We start from the raw sequence: 14,516 nt of genomic DNA on the forward strand, positions 1-14,516 counted from the left end.
CCTGACCCTTTGAAGGAAAATCATTTCAATCCAACAACAAATCCATTGATGCAGAGCTCTGACCAGATAGGAACAGGAATTTGGGAACAGTGTGGGGACGATGTCCATCCCAACAGCAACACAAAGACTCTGACACAGAAAGCAAACCAAGTGTCGGAAGTGTTTAAACCTGGTGAATGTGGCAGCTTGTGAATCTATTTGCCTTGTTTATGAAGTAGGTGTTGGACACAAACCTGGTCGTGGGGTCCTGGGCACAGCTGCTGTTGTGGGCGATGTCCTGGCTACGCTTGTTGTCTCTCTCAGCCTCGGAGCTGAGGTGGAAAGAGAATCAAAACATTACAGTTCCCCTCTGATACCCATCTCAAACATCCCCCCTTTTCACACATTCCGGCATTCCCCTGCTATCCCCTTCTCCCCCAGCCTCCAATCCCACATTCACCCTTATCTACATCTTTCCAAACATTCCCCCTTCACCCGCGTGCTATCCTCTCCCCACATCCCTCCACCCTTGATCCTGCAATGACCTTGAACCTACCCTGTGTGGGTTGAACAATTGGTGCTGAGGTACTGGTCAATGATGCTTGATCCACATTTGTGACTCCTCGGTCCCTCTCCCCCAATCCCCGGTTACTGTAGCGGAGATCTGACCGGATGTAATGATATCCAGAACCTGCAGGGCAAATCTCCCGAAATCCCTCTGAAGGCAGAAACTGAAATTTAGAATCTTAAAACATCCAGAATCTGTTCGAAAGCCCAGTGTGAATATATCAAATAGTGATGATGCTTCAATTGCACTGGCACTGATGGTGTACTTGTTTCAGCCAAAACAGCCCCGATTGAGTTCAAACATCAGTAGGGCAAAGTGCGAGATTTGAATAATCATATTTAGTCATTTGTGAGCATAATGTGTCATAGTGAGAGGTCAGAAACCCAAAAGTAATTGCAATATGTTTTTCTGAACAAAAATAACAGGGTCAAAAGGTGACTGCAGATGTAAATTCTGTACAGTTGCTATCTGGAGAGAGACCCTGGAATGTCATACTGATATAGTACAAGGATTGTTGTATTTCCCTGACAGGGCTCTTGTCACAATACAGAATAATATCTCAGAATTATTATGGTACAGAAGGGGGCCAGTGGTCCATCGTGCCTGTACAAAATCTATGACTTAGTGCCAATCTCCTGTCTTTTCCCCATTTCCCTACACACTACTTCTATCCAAATAATTATTTAATGCCCTCTTGAATTCTTCAATTGAATCTGCCTCTACCAGATTTCCAGGCAATGTATTCCATGCCCTAAATACTTGCTGCCTGTAAATGTTTTCCTTACATAACCCTTTGCACATCTCTTTAAACCTATGTCCTTTCACTCTAGTTTCTTTCCCTATCTAGTCTATCCAGCCCACTCAGCCCCCAAACAAATCCTCTCTCAGACTTCCCCTCTCCAAGGGGAACAGTCCCAACCTCTTCAATCTATCCTCACAACTGAGGTTTCTCATTCCTGAAATCATTGTTGTAAATCCCTTCTGCACTCTCTCCAATATATTTGCACCTTTCCTTGACACTTTATTTATTTCTCCCATTATCATCAACCCAATAACACCCACCCTCTCGCCCCAGGTGCCCAAAGATCAGTGGGTCAAGAATCGGTCTATTCATTCACACAACAGAAACTTGCTGTCCTCTCATCTGTGACTCAAGGGATGGCCAATGATGCCACTTCTTCCATCATTCCTTCATTACTCCCCTCACAGTCACCTTGCTGTCTCTCTTATCCCCTCTTATACTCTCTCTCTGATACCCTCCTCCTTCTCCTTCGTTCCATTTGTCTCATTCACCTCTTTTCTTTCTATTTTTCCTACATTCAACCCCTTTTGCTCCACTCTTCCCCTTGCAGTCTCTCACTCTTTACTCACACTCTTTCCCTCTATCCCCTACCTATTTTCCCCCTTTCCTGTCTCACTTCCCTCCCAACTGTATAGCCCTCTGCAGTCAGAGGTCAGTAAGGTGCTGGCCGTGGGTAACTTCCTGATTACCTGTGAGCGGCGATGGGCACTTCAGGCACTCTGTTCCCCAGGCTTTCCCCACTCTGCTGCAGCAACAGATCTGCTTCGTGATGTTCTGTCCCACGGGCAGGGAACAGGATCCACTCCTCCAAATCCGATAACAAGGTCCTTTGGTTAATGAGATCACCTTCTGCGCTGAAACATTGAAACCGCAGCAAGTTACTCAATAAAAACACAGGAGTTGGAGTAGGAATGGTTCGCCACTCTTCCTCAGTCTGGAGAACCCCAAATAGGCCCCCAAGTGATGTGGGAAATCTCCCAGACTCATCCTGTCCTCACAGTCATCCTTTAACAAGTTTGTTGCAGCATAAAGTCTGCTGATTTCCTACTACCCAACATTAATGTGGTAGTGTTACTTCTCAGAGCTCATTGGCAACAAAACTTTAAAAGACATACTCATCTCATCATCACATGTGAACCAATATTATGAAGTTGCCAGACTCCACCTTACTGCGTACACTAGTAGCATGGCGTGCCATGGTTTCTCCTAGCCCATATACACCAGAGCCTGTGATTGTAAGGTTCTTTCCCTATCTAGGGAAAGAACCTTACAATGCCCATAATTGTCATAAACATCCATTGAGATTCTCAATATTAGTCAAAAAGATAAGGACACAGACTCTTCAGTCCAACTCATCCAGGCCAACCAGATATAATAGAAACTTACAAGATAATACATGGCTTGGAAAGGGTGGGCGCTAGGAAATTGTTTCCGTTAGGCGAGGAGACTAAGACCCGTGGACACAGCCTTAGAATTAGAGGGGGTAAATTCAGAACAGAAATGCGGAGACATTTCTTCAGCCAGAGAGTGGTGGGCCTGTGGAATTCATTGCCGCAGAGTGCAGGGGAGGCCGGGACGCTAAATGTCTTCAAGGCAGAGATTGATAAATTCTTGATGTCACAAGGAATTAAGGGCTACGGGGAGAATGCGGGTAAGTGGAGTTGAAATGCCCATCAGCTATGATTGAATGGCGGAGTGGACTCGATGGGCCGAATGGCCTTACTTCCACTCCTATGTCTTATGGTCTTATGGTCTTATATCCTAACCCAATCTAGTCCCATTTGCCAGCATTTGGCCCATACCTCTCTAAACCTTTCCTATTCATATTCTCATCCAGATGCCTTTTAAATGTTGTAATTCTACCAGCCTCCACCACTTCCTCTGGCAGCTTGTTCCATACACATACCACCCTCTGTGTGATAAAGTTGCTTCTTAGATCCCTTTTAAATCTTTCCCCTCTCACTTAAACCAATGCTCTAGTTTTTGACTCAGTCACCACAGAGAAAAGACATTGTCTATTTGTTCTATCTATGCCCGCATGATTTTATAAATCTCTATAAGATCGGCACGGTGGCACAGTGATTAGCACTGCTGCCTCACAGCGCCAGAGACCCGGGTTCAATTCCCGCCTCAGGTGACTCTCTGTGTGGAGTTTGCACTTTCTCCCCGTGTCTGCATGGGTTTTCTCCCACAGTCCAAAAATGTGCAGGTTAGGTGAATTGGCCATGGTAAATTGCCCATAGTGTTAGGTGAGGGGGCAAATGTAGGGGAATGGGTTTGGGTTGGTTGCTCTTCGGAGAGTCGGTATGGACTTGTTGGGCCGAAGGGACTGTTTCCACACTGTAGGAAATCTAATCTAAGGTCACCCCTCAGTCTCCAATACAGCTATTCAGTTTCTCCCTGCGGCTCAAATCCTCCAACCCTGGCAACATCCCTGTAAATCCTTTCTGGACCTTTTCAAGTTTCACAACATCCTTCCGACAGCTGGAAAACCAGAATTGCATGCAGTATTCCAAAAGTGGCCTAACCAAAGTCCTGTATGGCTGTAATGTACTCACGTCTAGTTCTTACCTCATCAGGTATGAAAACCCGAAAAAAGGTAAAAACCTAACCCTAACGCTACCTCTTCATCTACAGCAGATGGTGAGGGCAGCACAGATCAAGGTTAACAGTGATGGCCGTTTACAAAGAAAGAGCTCCCAGATCCCAGATCTCACATCATGGTGGCAATGCAGGTTAAATAGTGGGACATTCTCGTAAAAAGCTCCAAGATATCATTTGCAGATCCTCCAAAACACCACTGAACTACACAAGATGAGCCTTACACTCAAGGATTCAGAAGACTAACAGCAACAAACTTTTGTGTGTGAATTATCACAAATTAAATAGCCACGAGGCAATTTATCTCTTTTCTACTTCACATATAAAAACCTCTGTATCTCTTTTATTTAAAAAAATGTATAGTCTGCTTCTTACAGACTAAAGAAGTAAAAATGGCAATCAAAATCTAAGGTTAGGATTAAGGTTTGAGAGAGAGTGAGGGATAAGCCACTGCATTGTTTAAAGCATAATTAAATTTGTATTGGAAACTAACAGAGGTACAGGTTATGGAGAGTGTGAGGCAGTAGAATTAGTTTGAGATTGATACAGCATTGAGGGGAGAGCAAGGGGCATTGGGATTACATTGGGATGGGAGAATATGTTGGTGCAATTAGTTTGAAGACTGCTACAGACCTTTGGGAGGAATTAGGTTGGGGATTAGTACAGCGCTGTAGGGACAAAGTGGGTGTGTGAGATTCGTTTGGGAATTAGTACAGGGATATGGGGTGGGAGTGGGGTAGTGGGATTAGGTTGGGGATTAGTATAATGCTATGGGGAGAGTGTGGGGCAGTGGGATTAGGTTGGGGATTAGTACAGGGCTATGGGGAGAGAGCGGGGCAGTGGGATTAGTTTGGGGATTAGTACAAGGCTATGGGGAGAGAGCGGGGCAGTGGGATTAGTTTGGGGATTAGTATAGGGCTATGGGGAGAGTGTGGGGCAGTAGAAAGAGCTTTTGACTGCTCTCATTGTTGGTTATAATTGACCAAATTTCCTATTCCTAATTTGTAAACTTCAATTCCATGGTCCCCTAGATGAAAGTTGCTGTAATTTCGGAAGTTGAGGGTGGAGCTGTTGCTGTAGAAAACTGGCTGGTAGTTTTGGTGATTGTACTCAATGGTTACAAGGCGTTGTGTCTGTAATTTCTGATCACTTACAGATGCAGCGGCTCTTGGAAGTGTCCTGCACAAACCCTTGGCTGCACACACAGCTGTAGCTGCCTCTCACGTTCAGGCACTTTCCATTTTGACAGATTCCTGGCAGGGAGCACTCATTGATATCTGGAAGAAGCAGAATGAAAGAGTTGACTATACTGCTCATAAAGTTACCCTCTCCAACGGGTGGGGAGGGAGCAGCACCAGGTCAAAAGCTTATTTCTAGTCTTATGTTTTATGAGTGCTACAGAAGTGATGGTTGAGCTCTCCAGGTGATTGCTCTGCAGTAAATTTTCGTGCCTCAATTATTTTTATAAGAAATTAAATCAGTCTTCAGGGAAGGCCAACAGTAAGTGAGGTGGCATCTGTTTTATCCATCTATCGATTTGATACCTTACACCCCTATACTCACCTCACAGTTAATATAAAGAAGAATCTCGTTTGCAGTTACAGTGTCCCCACAGATGTTCTGTGGTGGTGGGCAACGCTATCTTACCCCAGCTGCAGTGTTACGCCTGTTTATTGCAATGTGGACACCAAGGCCCTTCAAACAGCAACCTGAGGGGCTAGTAACTTACGGAACCCCTTAGTCCCAATGCTTGCTACTGAATCTAGATACTGAATGTCACACAGATTTCAATTATATTGAGGCACCTCAGAGTGTAAGGAATTTATCGAGAAAACCTGAATATTGTTGCAACTTCTCGAATGTCCAATTGGAAACATTTTGGAATATACCTTTAGATATTTTTAAAATAATATGTTTTTGGAAAATATTTATTGTAATCCTGGTGCCCTCTAGGGAACAGTGCAGCATTTTGAACTGGAGATGGTATTTGATGGGGTCCCCTGGGATCAATGCTTTGTGTGCACTTCAACTATACAACTGTTAAATGATGCTGATTATTGTCTCAATAATTATGGAATGAGGAGGTACTAGCAGCTTACGGACTATCACAGACATCACACAAGAATGGTCAGTAATAGTGGGATAGAGTGCCAGCAAACATTTATTCTGGAAAATATTTTGCTTGAACCAAAGGACATTACCTGTTTAAGACCAGGCATGATTTAATACATTATCTTCATACCAAACAGTTTGAAAAGATATAGTATGTCAAGGTTGGAATGCGAGCTGTTGAGACCAGTGTTAAGATTATTGTGAGGTATGTGCAGAATGCTCCAAAGGGATAGGCAGCTTAATGCATCAAATGTAGACAGGGTTCAGGCTGTGCACCTCCTCTCAATGAAGCTGCCAGCGGAGGAAGCAGGGAATGAGATTTCCCAAATACCAGAGCATCAATCGCTGCTCCCACTCCGATCATGCCTTTAGAATGTAGCCTAATTATTAAAGCAGCTTTCAGTTTATTCAGGTCTCCAGTCTCTCTCTGGGAGGGGGGGGGGGGGGGGGGAGGGGGGGGGGGGCATGGTGTGGAATCCAATTTGCACTAATCCCTTGTGTAAAGAGGTTCGCACCTTTTACCCTCATCGCCTCCATGACTGTGCAAACTGAATGGTTAATGTGCTCACACAGAAATCGTCTTTTTATTTCTTCTTTTCCATATTCAGTCAATTCAGCGGAACTCCCAGCACTAACGTGGAGAGGCCCCAGCAGCTGTAATGGGTGCAGCAATAGCGTCTCTGGGAATGTGGATTCTTAACAGTTATTCTTCATGTCTGAACCCTGATCATGAGTGAGTGTTCACAGACAATTCAAACATCAGTGTGAAGTTTAACACACACTGCACTGGAGGTTCACTCAGGAAACAGGCTAAATCCAAAGAGCTACTGAATGTAACTGTAAACCCCAAAGTATGGGCAGCACAGGCTGGGTCCTTCCCGACTGCCTGCTGATACTAGGATTATATTCATAGCAGTACTCTCTTTCTGGAGTTAGGAGTAAGGGGAGCAGGGTGTTGTTGGTGGGATGAAGGTGGGAGAGGGGTTCATGGGGCAGGGAATTTAAGGTGCTTTGGCTTATTTACCTTGACAATGCCCATCAGCAGTTTTTTCAAATCCATGTGGGCAGTCATTTCCTGTGGAATAGAAAAGAACAACAGTAAAGCAGAAAGAAACAGAGAAAAAAGGCTGGGAGGAAATCGAAACAAGAGTGACTGAACATCTTAACTAGACTCAGAGTAGACAGGCAGGAAGCTGGAAGAACACAGCAAACCAGGCAGCATCAGGAGGTGGAGAAATCAACATTTCGGGTGTAACCCTTCTTCGGGACTGGGGGTGAGTGTGGGGGGAGCTGCAGGGGTCAGGGTGGTGAAGTGGGGACAGGTGAAGACAGGTAGTGGGTACGACGTGGTTGGCCAATGGGAGGAATGAATCAAGTTGATGGCAGGGACGGGTGGAAGGGAGGGGAAGAGAGGCTAGGAAGGGGGTTGGGGATAGGGAAGGAGGTTTTTGGAACTGGAGAACTCAATGTTGAGTCCTTTAGGCTGTAGACTGCCCAGGCAGAAGATGAGGTGTTGTTCCTCCAATGTGTGGTTTGGTTCATTGTGTAATTCTGGTCTCCTTCCTCTCGGAAAGATGTTGTGAAACTTGAAAGGGTTCAGAAAAGATTTACAAGGATGTTACCAGGATTGGAGGATTTGAGCTATAGGGAGAGGTTGAACAGGCTGTGGCTGTTTTCCCTGGAGCGTCGGAGGCTGAGGGGTGACCTTATAGAGGTTTATAAAATCATGAGGGGCATGGATAGGATAAATGGACAAAGTCTTTTCACCTGGGGTGGGGGGAATCCAGAACTAGAGGACATGGGTTTAGGGTGTGAGGGGAAAGATATAAAAAAGACCTAAGGGGCAACTTTTTCATTCAGAGGGTGGTACATGTATGGAATGAGCTGCCAGAGGAGGTGGTGGAGGCTGGTACAATTGCAACATTTAAAAGGCATTTGGATGGGTATATGAATAGGAAAGGTTTGGAGGGATATGGGCCGGGTGCTGGCAGGTGGGACTAGATTGGGTTGGGATATCTGGTCGGCACGGACGAGTTGGACCGAAGGGTCTGTTTCCATGCTGTACATCTCTATGACTCTATGACTCTATAGTAGATGAGGCCAAGGGTGGTCATGCTGGAAAGGGAGTGGGAAGGGGAATTAAATTGGGCAGTGACTGGGAGGTCTGGTCGACCCCTGCAGATGAACCTCTGACAGTGGTTCACCTGCATCTCTTCCAACCTAGGGGAAAGTGAGCACTGCAGATACTGGAGATCAGAGTCGAAGAGTGTGTTGCTGGAAAAGCACAGCAGGTCAGGCATCTTCCGAGGAGCAGGAGAATCGATGTTTCGAGCATAAGTTCCTGATGGAGAGATTATGCTCGAAACATCAATTGCCCTGTTCTTCAGGTGCTGCCTGACCTGCTGTGCTTTTCTAGCACCGCACTCTTCAACTCCCTTCCTACCTAGTTTACTGTATCTGGTGTTCCCAACGTGATATTCTCTACATCGAGAGACCGAGGGTAAACTTAGGGAATGGTTCGCACAACATCTCAGCCAGGCCCGCAGGGGCCAACCTGACCTCCCAGTTGTCATCCATTTTAATTTCCCTTCCCACTCCCTTTCCAACATGACCATCCTTGGCCTTCTCCACTGCCACAACAAACCAAACTACAAATTGGAGGAACAGCACCTCAATTTCCACCTGGGCAGCCTACGCCTGGAGGACTCAACATTGAGTTCTCCAATTTCAAATAACTACCCTTCCTATCCCCCAACTCCCTTTCCAGCCTCTCCCCCTCCCTTCCACCCTCCCAGCCGCCTACCAGATTCATTCCTCCCATTGACTAACAAGGTTGCATCCTCTCCCTGTCTTCACCACCCTGCCCCTGCCACCCCCTATATCTGCAGATCCCCCCCACACCCAAACCCAGTCCTGAAGAAGGGTTACATCCAAAACGTCGATTTCCCCACCTCCTGATGCACATCCTGAAGGGGGTACTGACTCACTGAGAACAAATGCACATTGTAAAACAATGTCAGACTCCCCCCCCGCCTCCCCACCTCCATGTTACCATCACCTAATACATCATGTTCCTAAAGGGAATGAGGTCTAATGGGAAAGGTCTTGTGGAGGTTGCATGCAAACACGCCACTTCATGTGATTAATGATTATGCTTTAACCTGCCTGGGATATTTCTGCACCCTCACTGTGGTTTGTGTGTGCAGGAGGTGGCTCCTGCTACATTAGCAAGACCCTGGTACACAACAACAGTGAACAAGATCGCAGTGAGAAGACGCCTGTTCACACACACTGCATCTCCCACACATGGGAACAATTAGTTACAGAGATTCAGATGATTCGTACAATTACAATTGGCCAGCTGTTGGCTGTGACTGTACATAATTTAAATTACTCCCTTCTTTGAGAGAGAGCTGAAATGGTGACCAGAAGGTTTCAGGTTTGATTTTCAGACTATTTTCACTTTGGTGATTTTATTTCACAGACTTTAAGATAAAGAGAGAGAATGAAAGATCGGAACAAAATTACTGAAAGTGGAAGCCATTCAGCTCCTTGAGGTGGTTATATGCACTGCCACCCAAAAACGGGGGACCGTAATGAGGGCCTCTTGACCGACAAAGGCTAGGGTGGACTTTGTTTATTGAGCCCCATGATCCAAACATCGGCCCACTCTCACTGCCCTTTAGAGACAAAAAAACTGCAGCTGCTGGAATCCAAAGTAGACAGGCAGGAAGCTGGAAGAACACAGCAAGCCAGGCAGCGTCAGGAGATGGAGAAGTTGATGTTTCAGGTGTAACACTTCTTCAGGACTGAAAAAGGGTTACACCCAAAACATCAACTTCTCAAGACTCTCTATCCAGCCACCTCTTGAAGGACGGTTATCAGGAAGGACTCTTCCCCCGTCCTCCTGGCACCACTTTGAGACTCATTGTCTTGTAGCAAAATAACCAATGGGTTAAGGTTTGGATCAGGAGTGTGGACAACACTTCAAATTATGTCTGGCTATTCCCCACACTTTTGGCTGATATCAGTGGAAAGAATTAATTTGAAATGGACACTGAGGAAGATTTAACAGCCTAGACAAGTGATTAAGTTAACACAGCGTCTGATTATTGCAAACAGAGATTTGTGTCTTGTTTAGTTGAAATTATACAAACCAGAAAGGAATGTCTGATCACGGTCAGAGTGCACTTGCTCACAGCCCCATGACAAATCAACAACACAGTCAGTGACACCCTGCGCTGAGGCAGCATTTGCTCTGAACAGCTTTGGGACATCATCTGTGATTATTTCCAATACCTCAGCTCAGGCACAAAGCAATACGGGATATTTGACTGTGGGGGATCTCTTGTCAGGTCCACACCCGCCACCAACCCATCTTCTCCTCCCGGCACCTTTCTTGCCACCGCAAACCTGCACCCACACCTACCCCCTCACCTCTGGCCAAGGCCCCACATCCATCAGAGTTTTACCTGCAAATCCACTCGTCATTTACTGTATCCATTGCTCCCGATGCAGTCTCCTCTACATCGGAGAAACAGGACGCCTACTTGCAGAGCGCTTCAGAGAACATCTCTGGGACACCTGTACCAACTTACCCCACTGCCCCGTGGCCGAACACTTCAATTCCCCCTCCGCCAAGGACATGCAGGTCCTGGGCCTCCTCCATCATCATACCTTTACCACCTGAAACCTGGAGGAAGAACACCTCATCTTCCACCTTGGGACCCTCCAACCACATGACATCAATGTGGATTTCACCAGTTTCCTCATTTCCCCTTCCCCTACCTTATCCCAGTTCCAACCTTCCAGTTCAGCACCATCCTCATGACCTGTCTCACCTGTCCATCTTCCTTCCCATCTATCCACTCCACCCTCCTCTCCAACCCATCACCATTACCCCCACCTCTGACCACCTATCGCACTCTCAGCTACCTTCCCCCCAGCCCCAACCACATCCCATTTAACTCTCCACTCCCTCGGCTCACAAGCCTCACAAGCCTGTTGAAGGGCTCTTATCCGAAACATCGATTCGCCTGCTCCTCAGACGCTGCCTGACCTGCTGTGCTTTTCCAGCACCCCACTTTTGACCCTGTAATTTAAACACCACCTGTTATCAGTGGGAGAACAGAATGGACTACAGGAACAGGCTCAGAGGAACAGGAGGACACAATTCAGACCCTCAAGCCTTTCAGCTTTACAACTTTTACAGATCTTGGGGATCCATGCACAAGCCGGAACACAAACAGCAAGTGTCACTACGTACTGAGTTTCTACCTGTCCCCGGTGTTGCAAAGGATGGGCCTGGCCTCGCTGCCGTGGAACACTCCAAGTAGTTGGACCGTTCCGTATCACCTGTCCTTCATGGAGACGTTTATGAAGAAAAACACCTTTGACCATAAGTCCATCAGGAAGTGTTCAGCACGTAGTGTCCTTGAGTCCCTTCGGGAAAAGGAGAGGGTGGATCCTATCGAGCGATCCCCTGAGCAGACTGTCAAAGTCATTTGGCAGAATGCCTCATCGCCAGAACTTTCCAACAAGCACCAAGACATGGCTTGGCTGGTGGTGAGAAGGGCTCTGCCTGTGAGATCCTTTATGCAAGCAGCGCCGTGACGCGGGACTCCGTGCTCTACGGCCTGTTCCCCGGGACGCACACCGAGACGAACATCAACTGTGCCTGGAGGATCATCAACTCCATCAAAGACACTCTTTGGGCGGTCCGAAACCTGTTGATCTTCCAGCTGAAGGAGTTGACCCCGACTGAGTGTTGTGGGCTGGCACATTCCAAGGTCCAGGACTACGTGTTGAGGGATGCGTTGAAGCTTGGGGCAGCTGCCGCCAAGGCGCGGTGGGGAAAGACCACTGTGTAACATCTGCCTGCCTAACGAAGAACAGGGGGCCCACCCAGTCATTTGGGCTCCACTGGCGCCTCAGCAGAAGAGCTGGATAGTAAATGTACAGACTTGTACCTTTGAAAAATAAATTTAGATGTCTGCATGTAAAGCAATGTAATGTGTGCATAAGAATGGCATGACCAATTGTATGGAGATCCAAATAATTTTATGAATAAAATATATTTTTGAAATAAAAAAAACTTTTACAGATCTTGGTTCCATAACCTTTAATAGCCTCACCTCACAAAAAAACCAGTTCTGCTCAATATCCAGTGCTCCAGTAATCCTAAGGGAGTAGACTGTTCCAGGTTCATGACACTGGCAGAGCACTTAACAAGGAGGACTGTAAAGTTAAACACTTTTTCTTTTTTTTCTTTTTCTGTCTTTATATTCTATGTTTTGTTTAATTTTTCTGTGTTTTACGGTGGTGCTAGAGAATGATGACACGTTACAACATTTCAGTGTATTTTGTAACAAAATACACATGACAATAAATAAATCAAATCAAATTTCGACTGTCATTTGTGTGGGAATGTGCTTCATGAAACATGGGTCACAAGAATCCAGCAATAGGAGCTGGACAAGCTTCTCTGGTATTCATTGTGGCCAGGGATAATCTTCTGCCCCACTCTACCTCCCTCCCCAAACCCTTGTTCCTCATTTCCCTCAATATCCAAAAGTCTATTGGTTTCCTTTCATGAAAAGGAGCACTCACAGCTTTGAGGGCAAGAATTGTAAACTTTCACAACTCCCTGCAGTGAAAACAATCTCTCCTTATCCCTGTCTTACATAGAGACCATGTTCTCGATGATTCTGATAGACTCTCCAGCCAGAGATCCTGGGATAAAGGCTCTAACTTACAAGAAACAAGTCGGGCCTATATCCATTGAAGTTTAAAAAAAGGAGGTGAGGTCTCATTGAGACACCTAAATGCTGAGGGGACATGTCAGGGTGGATACTGAAAGGGTGAAGGGAGAAACTAGCACTAAGGAGCATTGCTTAAAAATAAATGAGCCCCCATTTAGGATGAAAAGGAAAATAATTTTCTTTTCTCTCAGGCACTGATTTATGACTATTAAGGGGATCAAGGGCTACCGGGAGAAGGAAGAGAATGGAGTTGAGAAACCTATCATGATCGAATAGTGGAGGGGACCCAATGGGCCAAATGGCCTAATTCCACTCCTGTGTCTTATAAGCCCATGGAATTTTCTTTCCCGGAAAACAGTTGAGGTGGGTCATTGAGTAACTCTAAGGCCTAGCTGGATGGACTATTAACTGAGAAAGGAGTCAGAAATTCTACGGGCAGACAGGGAAGGAGATTTGAAGCAACAATCAGATTAAAACGCAGAGTAGGCTTGACAGACTCAGTGGCCTACTCCGGTTCCTAACTCCTAGCTGCATTTCACAGCAGCTGAAGGATTTTATCACCTCTTATACTCCAAACCTCAGGGAATGCTGGCTCTAGGTATTCCACCTGGAGCAATCCCCTCGTCGCAGAATGAGTCTAGTGAATCTTCATATCTCTCCCCAGAAGGAAAGTGCACCTTTTCTTTGGTAAAGAGACCAAGTTGGGCCCAGTATTGAACATATCACCTCATCAAAGACCTGCAAATTTGTAATCTCAGTATCTGATGCATATTTAATTCATTATTCTGCAATCAAAAGCTCGTCTAATGGTGAACATGAAACAACCAAATCTTGTGGATGAGGAGAAACATTAATACACATAAACAGGAAAGTTTGTTGAGTATCAACTTGCAAATTATTTAATGGCAGGTGGTATGGGTGGCATGGTGGCTGTGGGAGAATTTGACAAGAATGGCTTCCACACAGTTTTGTGTCAATTTTGGTCAAATTCTCCCACAGTGGCTCAATGGTTAGCTTCGCCATCTCACAGCGCCAGGGACCCAGGTTTGATTTTACCCTTGAATTACTGTCTGTGTGAAGTTTGCACATTCTCGCCATGTCTGCGTGGATTTCCAAAGAATGCTCTGATTTTCTCCCACAGTCGAAAGATGTGCACGTTAGGTGGATTGGCCGTGTTTAACTGTGCGTAGTGTCCAGGGCTAGGTGGATTAGCCATGGGAAATGCAGGGTTACAGAGATAGTGTGGGGTGGTTGGAGGGAGGTTGGTCCAGGTGAGATGCTCCTTATCAGAGAGGCAGTGTGGACTTGATGGGCCGAATGGTCTGCTTCCACATTGTAGGGATTCTATGAAACAACTATTGATTGTTGCAAAAACCCATCTGATTCACCCGATGTCCAAGGGAGTGAAATCCATTGTCTTTACCATGTCTGACTTAGGAGAAAGTGAGGACTGCAGATGCTGGAGATCAGAGCTGAAAAATGTGTTGCTGGAAAAGCGCAGCAGGTCAGGCAGCATCCAAGGAGCAGGAGAATCGACGTTTCGGGCATAAGCCCTTCTTCAGGAATGAGGAAGGTGTGCCAAGCAGGCTAAGATTAAAGGTAGGGAGGAGGGACTTGGGTGAGGGGCGTTGGGAATGCGATAGGTGGAAGGAGGTTAAGGTAAGTGTGATAGGCCGGAGAGGGGGTGGGGGCG

At 46.2% G+C, this 14,516-nt stretch overlaps 1 protein-coding gene across 1 annotated transcript in view; it reads right to left on the reverse strand.

Annotated features, from left to right (window-relative positions):
• Nucleotides 1–207: 207 nt before the first annotated feature.
• Nucleotides 208–14,516, reverse strand: part of LOC122544774 (latent-transforming growth factor beta-binding protein 1-like) — a 98,170-nt gene continuing 83,861 nt past the window's right edge. The window contains exons 8-12 of the mRNA XM_043684100.1: nucleotides 7,087–7,137; nucleotides 5,105–5,227; nucleotides 2,039–2,203; nucleotides 536–697; nucleotides 208–311 (exon numbers count right to left, since the gene is read on the reverse strand). Of these exons, the coding sequence (XP_043540035.1) occupies nucleotides 208–311; nucleotides 536–697; nucleotides 2,039–2,203; nucleotides 5,105–5,227; nucleotides 7,087–7,137 (605 nt within the window). The remainder of the gene's footprint in view (nucleotides 312–535; nucleotides 698–2,038; nucleotides 2,204–5,104; nucleotides 5,228–7,086; nucleotides 7,138–14,516) is intronic.

Source organism: Chiloscyllium plagiosum, chromosome 51, assembly GCF_004010195.1.
Source record: "Chiloscyllium plagiosum isolate BGI_BamShark_2017 chromosome 51, ASM401019v2, whole genome shotgun sequence".
NCBI lineage: Eukaryota > Metazoa > Chordata > Chondrichthyes > Orectolobiformes > Hemiscylliidae > Chiloscyllium > Chiloscyllium plagiosum.